At 38.2% G+C, this 14,363-nt stretch overlaps 1 protein-coding gene across 1 annotated transcript; it reads left to right on the forward strand.

Annotated features, from left to right (window-relative positions):
* The first annotated feature begins 4,646 nt into the window (after window positions 1-4,646).
* On the forward strand, window positions 4,647-14,074 carry TNFSF9 (TNF superfamily member 9). Its single transcript, XM_044084712.1, has 3 exons — window positions 4,647-4,930; window positions 6,820-6,847; window positions 12,932-14,074. Exons 1-3 carry the CDS (start codon window positions 4,724-4,726, stop codon window positions 13,375-13,377), a joined length of 681 nt encoding a protein of 226 aa, XP_043940647.1. The 5' UTR covers window positions 4,647-4,723; the 3' UTR covers window positions 13,378-14,074.
* Window positions 14,075-14,363: the final 289 nt, after the last annotated feature.

Raw genomic sequence — 14,363 nt, forward strand, 5'->3', positions numbered from 1 at the left:
TCATAGGAACTAGCTAGGTGGTGCATAGACATATTATAGTTGATAACATGTGCATTGCACTACACACCATCACCCTGTACACTGCACTCCATCACCCAGTACACTGCACTCCATCACCCTGTGCACTGCACACCATCTGTGAGATGAAGCAATGGAATCCCTTATGGCTGATGTATCGGATGCCCTATGGGCCAGGTGGGGGGCTATGACGGCAGTGTGTACATGACATTCTGGAATTACAGATAAGCTCACTAAACTAGGTATAAATCCCTATGTCACAAGATGGGCTGCCAACTAGCTCACGGACAGATCCCACACTGTGAAAGTAGCGGACTCCAAATCCGACTTCAGACCAGTGACAAGTGGAGTACCACAGGGTTCAGTCCTGGGTCCTCTCCTGTTTGGTATCTACTTCTCTGAAATACAGGCTAACACAGAAGGTCTTTGGCTAACAAAGTTTGCAGATGACTGCAAACTAGGAGCCATAATCGAAACTCCTAACAATGTGGACATACTACAAAAGGGCCTCACTGAGACAGATACCTGGCGTCAAAGCCATGGCCTGAAGCTCAATGCCAAAAAATGTATTGTCATCCCCTTTGGTAAAAACTCTGTACCCATGAACTACCACATAGCTGGTAGTCTACTTATTTCCGAAAATGTGATAAAAGACCTTGAGACACAGGTGGACAGTAGCCTCTCCTTTGATAATCACATCGCCACAGTGGTCAGGAAATCCTTCTACGTGGCTCACCTCATCACAAAAGGTTTCTCATCCAGAAAAAAAGAGGTAATTGTTCCCCTCTACTCATCACTCATTAGACCCATTATAGAGTACAACACCCCTTTTGGAATGTACCTCACAAGACATCTGCAGCAGCTGGAAAGGCCACAGAAGTACCTCACAAAAAAGGATTACTGGCCTCAAACAGATGCCCTATGCAGACCGTCTCAAAAAACTCCAGCTTTACTCCGTCGCATATCACCTACTCAGAGGCGATCTCTGCCTAACATACAAAGCTATGTCAAACCCAGAGCTGTTGGACATGCTCCACTTAAAGAAATCCCAATCCCTCCAAGCTACATGCTCTAGGGACCTTAACCTTGTCACCACAATAAACAGAACATGCTGGAGGGATATATTCCTGTCCCAGAGACTTTCCATACTCTGGAACAGACTACCTATCTATGTCAAACAGAGTTCCTCATTATCACTCTTCAAGAAAAATCTTGATGATTGGATGGGAAATACGAAATTTGAAACTGATAGCTGAAGAACACCAATCCTCAAGGCACCTATACTTATGGCTGTAACTCACTCAAGCAAACATACTACAATCAAAAACACAAAAAACAAAATGTCTGTATTTGATGAGGTCCATACAGTGATGATGAAAAAGTGCATACATTCTGAGTATCCTGACAAACCTATTTATCACATAACTGGTTCAGTGTACATCATTATGATAAAATATCTGACTCTTTCTCTCTCTCTCTCTCTCTCTAACTATCTATCTATTGCATCTATCTCTCTGTATCAATCTATCTGTATTAGTAAGGACAATCTTGCAGTATTAGCAAATTATAAAATGTTTTGCAGAAAAATAATAACTGTATGTTGAAATCAACTTATTTCCACAAGCAGCACATGTTTAACGGGTCAGTATGTTCTGTGCTTCCAGGCAGTGGACCTGATTTGAATAGCAGCCATGAACATATCAGAAACCATTGTAGCTTATCTGTGCAGGTGACACAAAGCAATAGCTGGCCAGGTCTATATCAGCATTTCAAAAGTTGAAAATGCCGAATACCAGTTGGCCGACCCATAAATGTCGAACTACAACATTGCCGAACAGCCAAATCACCGATTTCTTCCTAACAGAAAGAAAGCGGTTGGACATTTCCTTACACCTGCCCTTTCCCTGACTTTAGTGTGGTCTCGGAGTTAGAATAATTAGTTAGGAGGGTTGTGGGGGGCACAGCCCCCCACATTGGGGGGTGTGGGGGTGAACCCCCCCCCATTTAAGAATGTTTGTTTGTGTTTGGAGTTGGTGTTTGGCCAATCGATTTCTTTCCCTTTGTCTTTTGAAATGCCGATATAGACTCAGCTGGTCAACAAGAACCTGACAAAACAGTCTGATTCATTTACGTTAAATTGTTTGCATAATCTTTGTTTTGCTTTTGGACCATGCACATCCGATGTAAAAGATTTACACTTAAAATCTGGCCGTTGGTGCAGGGTTAAATTGTAAACTACAGTTCCAATGGTACAGAGTTTAATTCCCTCAGTCCTTTTGCATATTGTGTGGCCTAAAGTAAATCACTTAACCAGATATTGCTTCTAGGTTGGCCCTAAAAAGGCACGATGTGTCCAGTGGGCCCACTTGGTTAACAAGTAAGTATTATTACCCTAACCCACAATAATGTGCATAGTGCTCTGTGATAAGCATGCACCAAAATATGTTGACAAGAGTAAAACATACCACATTTACATCCTTTGTGACAGATTCTAGTTTAATCTGCAGGATGCAATACACCTTTTGTTTTGGATGCTGTCAAAACCCACATCTACAGCTTTGGTACTGTTCCAAAGGAAGAGTGTCTATTCTATGGAATGCAGAAATCAGTGATCCCACAAGTGTCAGGTGTGGATGTGACAGCTGCCCAAGGAATGGTGAGTGATGTGGATAGTACTTCAGGACTCAGCTTCGTCAGGTCTGACTCTCTGTGATTTTCACAGACAAGAAATAAAGACAACATGGACCTTCTACAGGCTGCAGAATATAGTTGTACTCTGTTTTTTCTTAAGTACAAATTAAACATGAAAAAATAGTTGGTATTCAAAAGTAAGGACAACTATCACATAAATTTTACATAGGATATGTGTGTGTAGGGACTACAATTGTTGTTGTATCTCTTAGTATGATGCGTAGTCTGATTTGACCTGAAAATTATGACTTCACTTTTTGATATCAGCATTTGCAAAGCGACTGCACTATAGTTTTTTAAAAGCTTTTATACAGCCGCTGTTACTATCTGTTATGTGATTCTTGAGTTGCTCCATCAATTACAATCACATCTTGACTTTGCTTTGTGATGCAGTACTCATGACAGCCACGATGCAATGCATATATGCTATATGATTGTATTAATTCATATCTTATGCAGTAGATTGTACAAGGCAATCACAAATTATTTTAAATGACAATTGGTATTTCTAAACATACTATATTTCACTACTTCCTGGCAAACATTTTTTTTCAGTTTTAGACAACAAAAGTGCATTTCTGCTTTTACTCTTGTCTCAGTGTCATCTGCAGAAGGCTGTATGAGAGAGGCTACAATGTGATCTCCTTACAACTTGTCAGTGTTTCAGTACAGTTTCAGTATTCCTTTACTGAACAGCTGTCACCTTCTCACTGTTCAGCCTATTCTACCTCTCTGAACATAGCATTCCTTTAACTTGTAATAATGGCTCTTCGTTTACTGGTAGCTCTCAGGATTTCTCCTTAAAGTGCCATGAAGAGCCTCCTTTTCCTACAGCTACAACACACTGACAAGGGATTTCATAGCAGGGTCTGCATACTGTATTATTTTGCAGCAGTGTCTTGTCCTGGAGAATGGTTTCAGGGTAACTCTGCCCTAGAATTATGTACGTCTCCTGTCTGCAGCTGATACCTCTGTTACTTGGTTAGATGTACTCATTATTATGTGGATATATATGCACAGCAGACGGCATATAGTCTAAGGACTCACACAGCTCTGATCTCTCTTTTTGCTTCCTACTTTGTTTTTGTAAATAACCACACACATTAATCAAAAGTGCAGTGACTATGGAGTAAAACTAAACACAGAAATCAAACTATAAAAGTTTGGCAATCAGGTGTCTCATATTCAATGCAAGTTTCCTTTAAAGCTTGCATTTTCTACTAATATACATTTCTGGCTGCTCATATCTGTGAATGTCACTTGTAACTCATGCTCTCTTAAAGTGATGTATGCTTCAAGTTGCCCGTAATGTGTTTTATTTTGAAATTTGTTTTTGTGCCAAACATGTTTATCTATCCATCTGTCTGTCTACCTGTCTTTCTTTCTATCCATATTTTTCATTGGTTCATTGGTAGAGTCTTACTATTTTGTTTGCAGTTAGTCATTTTGTCTCATAAATGAGTTGCAATAATTAATATTCTGTTGTTCAGTGTAGTATAATAAAAAAAAAACAATTAATGTACATATGCCTGACACGCTTGGTGTGAAATTTCTTAATAAAAACTTTACTAGTCTGTCTTGTTTCTGCTATGAATTCGAATCTTTCTTTAAAGATTTAGTGATTGAACTTCCATTGCCTGCTGCCTGTAGCCTAAAGAACTCAGCCTGTTCCTTCTAGTTTTCCTTTCCACGACACCCGTTGTGTTTTTACAGCATGGCAAGTGGAAAATCACACCACTACACCAGGTTTTCCAGTAAAGCACAGTTGCCTATAACTCTCGCTCTTTCTCCTTTTCAGTCCCTCCCCCCTCCCATGGGGGAAGTCCATAGTGTCATGATTAAACTTCCTTTATTTTTTTTCTTATTGCAAAATCTGCTGCATAAAACCCTGCTAACAGAGAACAGCTGTTCATTATCAGGGATCCACAGAAGAAGAAAACACAAACAGCTCTAGACCTTTTAGCCAAAGTCTGTCTACGAAGTTTGCTAATTGCTGTCTTACTTCTTTGCAAATATGACTTTGCCCGTATCAGAAAAGGCACAAACTTCAATGGACCCCGAAAGTCTTAAGGTTTCACGGCCATCTTGGCGAAAACTGGACATTTTTCTGCTAGCTTCGGTTGTGCTTATTTTTACCAGCATTGCCGGTCTCTCGGCTGGGATGTTTTACTCTTTATGGAAAGTTCCTAAGTCATGTATTGAACCTCCATCTTCAGCTCAGGTAAGCCTGCTGTTTTGTGTGCTGTTCTAATGTGAGAGGTTGGATGAAGCAGTGGGAAAAGGAAAGGGGCAGATCATGGTCCATTATGGTGTGCGGTCCAAACCAGATGAGTCTGGGATCACTTTCGATGACTGGAGTTAACAAAGATAATATGTGACTTTAATACCAACAGATTCGACAAACTGACATTTGTGATGAAGGCTCCTTTAATGTGGACCCTGCTTAAAATCACTGAAGACAGCCAGCAGGAATCCAAATTTGAAGTCAGAAATTACTAGTTTAGAACTGTTGTGGACTTGCAGATACATTACGATAGGCCATTTTATATTAGGTAGGATGACTTTCTCCAGCAACTTTAACTAACTGGATGGGAAGGACTTAACTTGTTTTAAGCATTTTGGGATACGTTAAATTAAAACTAATTCTGCTTTCAGACATTACTCTCTATGACCTAAGTAAGTTTCAGTTTGTCTCCTGCTGAGTAGAGTGCCTGGACTGTACGTTTTCACCTGTACCCCTGCACTACATTCAATAACACATAACACATATATCACTTAATTTATTCCAGTTGTGAACATGATTTGAATGACCAATGCCTTCACACCGCATACACCCCAGGACACACACTGTATACATTGGTGGTTGTGCTGTTTAAAAAAAAGCTATTGAATTCTACCCAGATGTTTGCATTTTACAGTTTTGTATCCGACAAGGCATGCTGATTGTTTTCATTTCTCCTTGGGGCAGACAATGTATTCAGTATAGTTTAATTGTTTTTCATTTTACCAGTAAAGAACAACAGAACACAAGCGCTTGTTCCTGTGGTTGATTCCAGTGACAGTGGGGAAGTGACATACCTCCTCTTGCTTGATAGCTAGCTCAGAGGACTAAGCTGCTTTCTGTAGTCCAGGGTTTGATTTCCATACCGTTCATTTACCTACCATGTGAATCTGAGCGAGTCAATTAACCAGACAGTGCTCTGGGACAATTGTGAAAACTGAGCTAGATTCCTCAACGGTCTATTGGACCGCATTCCTAGTAATTGCCTATGAATCTACACATCAAGTAATCACTGAATGTAGAAACTAAACTAACATTTCATGGATGAAACTGACACATTCACATTTCATTCTAAGCTGCACCATCATCTGTTTTTTCTCCTTTAGGAAGCAAATCTCAATTTGGACACAATCTCTTTTGTGAAATTATCATGCTGCTACCGCGTTTTGTTTTTCATACAAATTTGACCCTTACCTTTGCCTGGCAGCCACGTTTATCAACCTTTATGTGCTTCGGTACACTTTTCTTTCACTAATATGTTTGGAACACAAGCAGAAGGGAAACAAATCGGTTTTTGTAATGTTGAATGTTGGAAACACTTTCTCAGTCCGGGAGTTTCTCTTGGAACTTGTAACATGGTAGCTGAGATTGAGACAGACTGTTAAAAAGCATGTCTCTCAAGGAACAGAGATGTGGGGGGAGGCTAGTCAAATATATCAATATAGCAGGCGCTCAAAGGGGTTATTCTGTACTATATCAATGAACCTTAAAGCTAGGTTGGGGCAGACAAGAGATATTAGGATGACATCTGTGGGAAGGGGTGGTGAAGACGTCCATGACCCAAGCACATAAGCTTCTCACAGGCTGTGTTCCTGCACCCCCCACCCCGTGTAACTATGTATGTATGTATGTATGTATGTATGTATGCATTCATACATGTAGGCATACGTGTATGTGAAACTGTCTGCCTGCTACTGACTGTATACATGAAACAGTATATGTATTTGCATTTAACCATGTGTATAGTGTTTGCATGCTTTATATATTGCCATTTTGGCAATTCAGATTTTTAAGAATGTTTGTTAATGTTTGTTCTCTTTCATTTGCAGAGCAGTGCCCATCTAGAAGCCGTCAATTGTAAGTTAATTTATTTTTTTCTCTCACTCTGCTAAAAGTATATTGCAGTGAACTTATAATTTAAGAATTTACTAATAATTAACTTTGAAAATCTTGTCTAAGTTATAAAGAAAGGAAGTGCTAATCTTAAAGGTTTTTCAAGCTTTGCTGAATAAAATGTTACATGGACAGCTTGTAACTGGCAATGCACTCTTAGTAGTTTTCTCAGAAGACTTCCTCTCTCCTACTATCTTCAACAGTCACTGGTCTTCTCTCTCACAATGCACCCATTTCTTTGCAGGACATCCTTGTTTCCTCTTGCCTTTTTCCTAACCCCCCCTAAATCTTCTTCACCCAATCATCTTCTGTAGTACTAAGCTAAGCATGTGCCTGAACAACTGCAGTCTGTACTCCATGGCCTTTCTTGAAATTAGAGCTAGTTGAGATTCTGCTCTGATGTCCTCATTGCTTTGGCTATCCCACCATGTGCTTCCCACCACCCCTCTCAGGCACTACATCACTATCGTTTCAAGCTTCTTCATCTGTTGTGCCTTCACTGCTCAGAGTTTTGTGCCATACATATGCACTCGTCACATCACTGTTTTGCATAACCTTATATTTCACCTTCTTTGGCATTCCTCTGTCACTCAGTAATAACACTTTGTGCCAGTTGGCTGCAGCCCCTGTGATTCTAGCTTTAATCTCATTATTCAGACTTCCTGTCTCCTCAACCGACCCTCCCAGATATTTGAAGCTGTTAACACATTTCATGGTGATAGGACTGCCATAATTGTTAAGGTATTTGCTTCAATCCTGACCTATGGCACTATCTGCCAGGAATTTACATGTTCTTCACACATCTGTGTTTGGTTCCTCCCACCTCCCAAAAATATACTGAGCATTTCCACTTTAAACTAAACCTTACCAGATGGACTTGATGTGCCAGCAGAAAGCACCCAAAATGGAACAGAATTGTGGGCAGAATGTATGTGTTGCTTATTGGGGGGAAGAGTGGTTTAGACCCCCCATTTTAGGCATCAGCTGAGGTGTGTAGTATCCTCAGGCTAGGAGAACATAGATCACACATACTGTCCATTGAGATAGGTGTAAAATTGTTTCTAAGTGATTTATTCACATTAACGAATGGTGCCAAATATCAGCATGCATATTTGCTAATGCTAAGTGGGTTGAGGACAGGACACATGCTAATTTCATTAGGGGGCCTATGCAGCCATATTAGCCAGTGTGTGTGCCTGACATGAAACCTAGCAGCTAGCAGCTATAGGACAGTAAGTTACTGGTCTTCCAGTAGCAGTTCCTTATAGATTCCTTCCCATACGTTTGAGCATGCCTGTGTTTTATTTCATTACAAGCATGCTCATGCGGTGCTTCTATTACATTCTAGCATGGCCTTGTTTATGTTGTAAATAATGGTGTGTGAGAAAGGCTCATGATATCTCAGACCATCACACTGCTGTTCCCAAATGTTAGTGTGGAAGACGCATGGTATATCAGGCCATGACACTAGTGTCCCTAGACATAAGTGTGGAAGGCACATGATACCTCACCCATGACTCTGTTCTTCCCAGACCTGAGTGTAGAAAGGACACAGTGTGTGCACCCCTCACATTGCTGTTCCAAAGTGTGATTGTAGAAGGCACAGGTATTAAGAGAAAAACTGAAGTGCTCTCTAATAACATAGTTAATAGAACAGTGTGTCACCTAAGATGGGAAGTGCTACATTGGTGTAAAATATGTTTTAGAAACAGGACATGAGCAAAACCAGGATGGGGGCTTACTGTAGAGGGAAGTATTATCAATACTGTTAGAGAGGTGGGTTTATAGTTACTACAATCAAACAAAAGCATTTATATTGCTGCTAAAGGGTACAGTACATTACCAAATTTCTTTTATTCTACTGTACAGAAATGACAGTTTAAGACCATTACGCACTAAAATATGCATAGAGTTCAGTGTGACATAGTGTGGAATCTTGTGTGGATTATTGTATATTGGACAACAGTGGAGTTTCATAGACACAGGGCATTTTATTGCATTATGAGTGTAGTCTTGTTCTAGAAGGCACCACTACATAAAGATCTTGGGTTATTTCTAGAGTTAAGATCAATCTACCAATATTCAGAGTGAGCGCAAACACCTTAAAAAATACTAGCTAGATTAATAAACATTAAGAACAGACCGCCGAGGATCAAAGTAATACTATATGAAGGACTCTTGAAACATGAGGACCAAGACTTTGCAGATGCATTTGAAGCCATCTACAAAAATGTATATAATTTACCCCTCCCTCCCTCTATAGACAAATTTCATGACTTTGTACATAATTTAGAATTCCCACAAATTACAAATGACCAGGAACATTTTCTAAAAACACCCTTGCAACTAAAAGAAATAAAAGCTGCAATAAAAAATCTCAAGCTGGGTAAGTCTTCTGGGCCTGATGGCTACACATCTGAATTTTATAAACAATTCATGGAAGTTTTCTCTAAAATCTTATTAAAAGTATTCAACTATATAATACAATATGGTATAACAGATAATTAATTTAACAACTCCAAAACTGTTCTAATTCCTAAGCCAAACTCTGACCCAACAGATCCAGCCAGTTATAGGCCAATTGTCCTGATAAATACTGCCCTTAAGATTCTAGCTCATGTTATAGCAAACAGACTGAACAATATACTCCCTTCAATCATCTCCCAAGAACAAATGGGATTTATGATAAATAGGCAAACAAGCGACAAGACCCTCCTCTTGGATACCACTATCAGACTTCTTAGAAGAGATAACCACCCCAGGTACTTCCCCGCTGCTGATGCAATCAAGGCATTTGATAGAGCTAACTTAAACTTTCTAGTTAATGTTTTGCCTTTGTTCAGAATTCCACAGGAATTTATAAAATAATTAAGGTGCTTTATTAGAAAGCCTCAACTTCTATTCAGATAAATAATCTCAAAACCAACCTATCCCCTTATCTAATGGCACAAGGCAAGGTTGCCCTCTATCCCCCTACCTCTTTAATTTCAATCAAGACCCCCTGCTCCTGTTTATTCCACGAAAAACCTTCCATCACATACCCAGAATCTCTAATATAAAACGTATGTATTCGGCCCTTGCCGATGACTTAAATATATATTTTCAACTTCCCAGCACTGATCTCGCAAACATACTCAAATCAATAAGTTGGTTCTCTGCAATTTCCAGTTATAAATTAAATCCAAATAAATCCCATCTATTTCCCTTGAATCTCCTTGGTGATAAGGAATTCTACTTTCCTGAGAGTGAGATCAAGATTAGCTACCAGATAAAATATCTAGGAATACTATATACCCCTGATTTTAAGGAAATCATTAAGAATAATTTACTATGTACATGGACCAGTATTGAAAATGATATTAATAGATGGAAGAATATTAATATGTCCATACTTTCAAAAGCTAGAGTCGTCAAGATAAATCTTTTACCAAGAATTTTCTTTCAATTAAATGCTACCTTCTCAAACATTCCACAAAATTTTTTTGTAGATTTAGAAAAAGCTATATCAAGATTCTTATGGTATCACATATCTACCAGAATTAAATATGATAAACTCATACTTATGAAAGATAAAGGTGCATTGGGATTACCAGACTTTAAACTTTATTATACTATAATTACTTCTTACAGGCTAATACAGATAATAAACCATGATCCAAATATGAACACCTGGACACCCCAGTGGACCAAAATCTGGTATGAACAACTTAAACCCCTTGAATATAATCCCAAATCTCTCCCTTTCTTAAATTTAAACCAAAAAATTTTATTCATTAAGAATCTACACCCACTGATCAAACATATGATCCTAACTACTCAAAAGTTATTCAAATCAATACAACTATTTAATGCCCTTGCCTTTATGCAACCGCTTTATCTACATCCTAACCTGTTAATAAATAATCAACTTCTAAACTTAATGAACTACCCTCTATTAAAAGATCTTACAATATGGGAAATCTACAAATGGGAAGAATCTAGTATATCGCAACTAAGGTTGAAACTCAATCTTCCTAAGAAATATGCTACCACTGTTACTTATTAATACTAAATTCCCACAAACTAATGTTGACTTTCATGACATTATCTTAGTTAAAATAATACTTAAATATCTAGTGACTAAAGGGAAAACAATCTCTAGGACATATAAACTTGTAATGAACATAAAATATCAGAGTTCTCTATTATTCTCAACCTATTGGCAAGGAAAAAGCCAATTAATTACTCAAGAAAACAAAACAGTGGCCAATGAAAATACGATAAACTTTATTCCCTTTAAGTGGTTGTTATACAGTCAAATTATGATTAACAACAATGCCTACTATAAGCCATCAAAACTAAATAAGTTTAATCCCAAATTTTCACCTAAATGCCCACACTGTTCAAACCAAACAGTGGGCATTCTTCATCTTATCTGGGGATGTAGTAAGGAACACAACCTATGGTGCTCTTTAAGAGCTAGATTAGAGAAGATGGGCTATGAAAAATCAACCCTGTCATGGGAAACGGCTATACTACATACCAACACAAATAAACTTCCAAAAATTTTAAAACATATTCTTATCACAATGTGTGCCCTTATTACATTTTATATCACAAAAAATTGGACTGTCACATCTCCAATCAGATTGGAAGATTTTAGCAACCTAGCTATCAAATATATCTCATCTCATAAACTAGTTTATACAACAACAAAACAAAAACATTGCTATCATAAATATTGGGGATATTTGCTTGATGTAATTCTTAAGAATTAAATGTAGACCCCACACTGACCCGTTAAGGCAGACTTTCATAAGCAGATCTTGTAACAGATTCAGCCCATCTCCTTACTTCTCTCTACACCTAAATATATCTCTAATATACCTATTTTTAACAACGTGATTACATTTTCACTTTTATCTCCTTATAAACTATGCCCCTTATACTATCTCTCTTTTTTCAATTAATTTCAAGATGTTTTTCTCTCTTCTTTGCTGCTGTAGCTGACTTCCAGTGTACGTAGTGAATATAGTTTTTAGGTTTCGTGTTTTTCTTTATGTATTGTAGATCTATGTCTTCAATTGTTGGATTTCTTTTGAATTACTGAAAAGTTGAATAAAGAGATTTTTTTAGAAGATCTTGGGGTTGAGGAATATGATCACACCACTCTAAAAGGATGTACAGTGGGGCAAAGCCATACAATGAAGAATATTTTCACCATATATGGATGAAGAGTGAGGGGCATGTGATGATGATGTCAACATACAAGTGTGTATAGTGGGGTGCACATGATAACGATGTCACCATGCAAGGGTACTTTTCAGTGTAGCTCATATTATAATCTACACTGCATACAGCATGACAATGTTCTAATCCTAATCCCCCCTCTTTCCTGTAATCCTACCCCTACAAACTCTCCCTCTCTTCCTGCAACTCCCTCTCCTATACCAGCTAATGCTTTCCACCTGCTTAATATTAGAATCAATACTGCATTCAACATGACACTTAGTTTTATTCATCAGTTTAATGCTTTCATCCAGGTAAAGTTCTTCTCCAGAAGTACTAAAGCATTCTGAAGAAGTTCTTTTCCTGGACAAAAGTGCTAAACCTTTGAATAAAACTGAAATGTGTTTCTACTGAGTCCTGCTTTCGGTCTAGCATAACTCTTTGGTTCTCGGTATTTACATTTATTGCTATGATTAATTATTGTTTCAACTTTTCTCTGCTCATCCCTATCCTAAGCATTTTTCTGCCAAGCCAAAACTTTTGTATACTATTTGAAAACCTCAAACAGAGCTACAAAGACTTGACTTTTGAATACTGTTAGAATACCTCGCCTGCTCTCTGCTGGTGTTCACCCTTGCACAGTGAGATTTCCATTGCATGTGTCTAATTTGGTGTGAATATTAAAGTACTGACTGTACAACAGAAGGTTGAGGTATTTACCCAACATCAGATTGTATGCAGATACTGTTAGAAGTATTTTAATGTGACTGAAGCAGAGTAAAGAAATAGTGAAATGTACTTTCTGTTGAACACATGTCTAAGTGCCATTTTGTTTTATAGTTGAAATAAAGGATGGCATAATGGAGTGGCATGACGATGCAAGAAAGGGATTCAACATCCTTGGGAGTGATTTTAAATATAACACAACCTCTAAACAACTGCATGTGTTGAAGGATGGTGTATATTATGTCTACGCTCAGCTGTCTGTTCATCGCGTTCTGGAACATGATGCCATTCACACACCTGTCATTATGACTGTATGTCGAGAGGGCTCACAGAGGCAATGTAATAAATTTCTGGTTATCAAACTACCAGCCAGTGCCACACAAGGCCAAGACCTTTTGTCAAAGTTCACAGCTGCAGTGATTCATCTATCTGCTGGAGACAAACTTTTTGTCGAATTGTCTGGTCCTTCTACAATAGCTTGGCAGTTGTCTCAAGAAGGTACAAATTTCTTTGGGCTTTTTCGTGTCGATAAGAATCCTCATATTGATACTAAATGTTAAGAGTCCTGCGTGCATCATAAATAAACATTTATAAATAGCTTGGACAGTGTTCTCAAAATGCAAACTTTGCACTGTAACTCAGGTCCATCTTTCTCATGTTTACAAAATATTCTGGACACATAAAGCCAATCTGCAAAGAGCAGAAGCTAGTACCAACAATGGAAAACCCAACTGGCTGGCACTTTTTTTAGAATTATTAACCGCAAACACTACTATCATGGTAATTTGTTCTCATATTTATTATGATGTTTTCATGTAAATATGTAAGTATATTTAAGATCTGAAAGTTTAATGTCTGAATTTTGGTGTTGTAGAAATTACTTTGAAGTCACTAAACTACTTCGTACTGCTGTGACACATGTCTGCTTTACCTGGTTATACCTTATAGACCCCCCCCCATGTAACAGCATGGTTTGTAACACAGAACTTATTCTAGTCAGGGCGTTCAGCTTAAAACAAAAGCTAGGATAGATTCAGAAATATGTTTGATGATGGAGATGTGTTCTTTGACATAAATGTCATCCTCACTGTTCTGAGGTGCTATAACATTATCAAGTTAAGTAAAGATGATTTAATGATTTCTAAGCCCTATGAGAGAACTGTATTGTATTGGTTGCAATCTGGTATGCATATCTCACCAGATCATATATTCATAGCTCTGTGTGAAGGACTTAATGTGCCTAATATTTCTGTTGTATCTTAACTAACAGTGGTCATGGAGTTTTAAGCAATGCCAGATCATGTAGTTTATTTACCACCCCATTCATGCAGTTCTCTTAGTCACTGTACATTTTCTACCTTTTGTACATCTGTATGTAATGTATGTGCAACTCACTGGGTTTGTGCACATGTGTATGCAAGTATCTTGAGTTAGGCTTGTATAGGCCCTAGGGCTGATAGCCTAGTACCAACCTATGAACCTAAGACGTAAGGAAGTTCAAACTAAGTGGCCCTCTGTACTATTTCCTAAAGAAACAACAGCAGTA

Source organism: Protopterus annectens, chromosome 9.part0 (assembly GCF_019279795.1).
Source record: "Protopterus annectens isolate FY-2018-M chromosome 9.part0, PAN1.0, whole genome shotgun sequence".
NCBI lineage: Eukaryota > Metazoa > Chordata > Ceratodontiformes > Protopteridae > Protopterus > Protopterus annectens.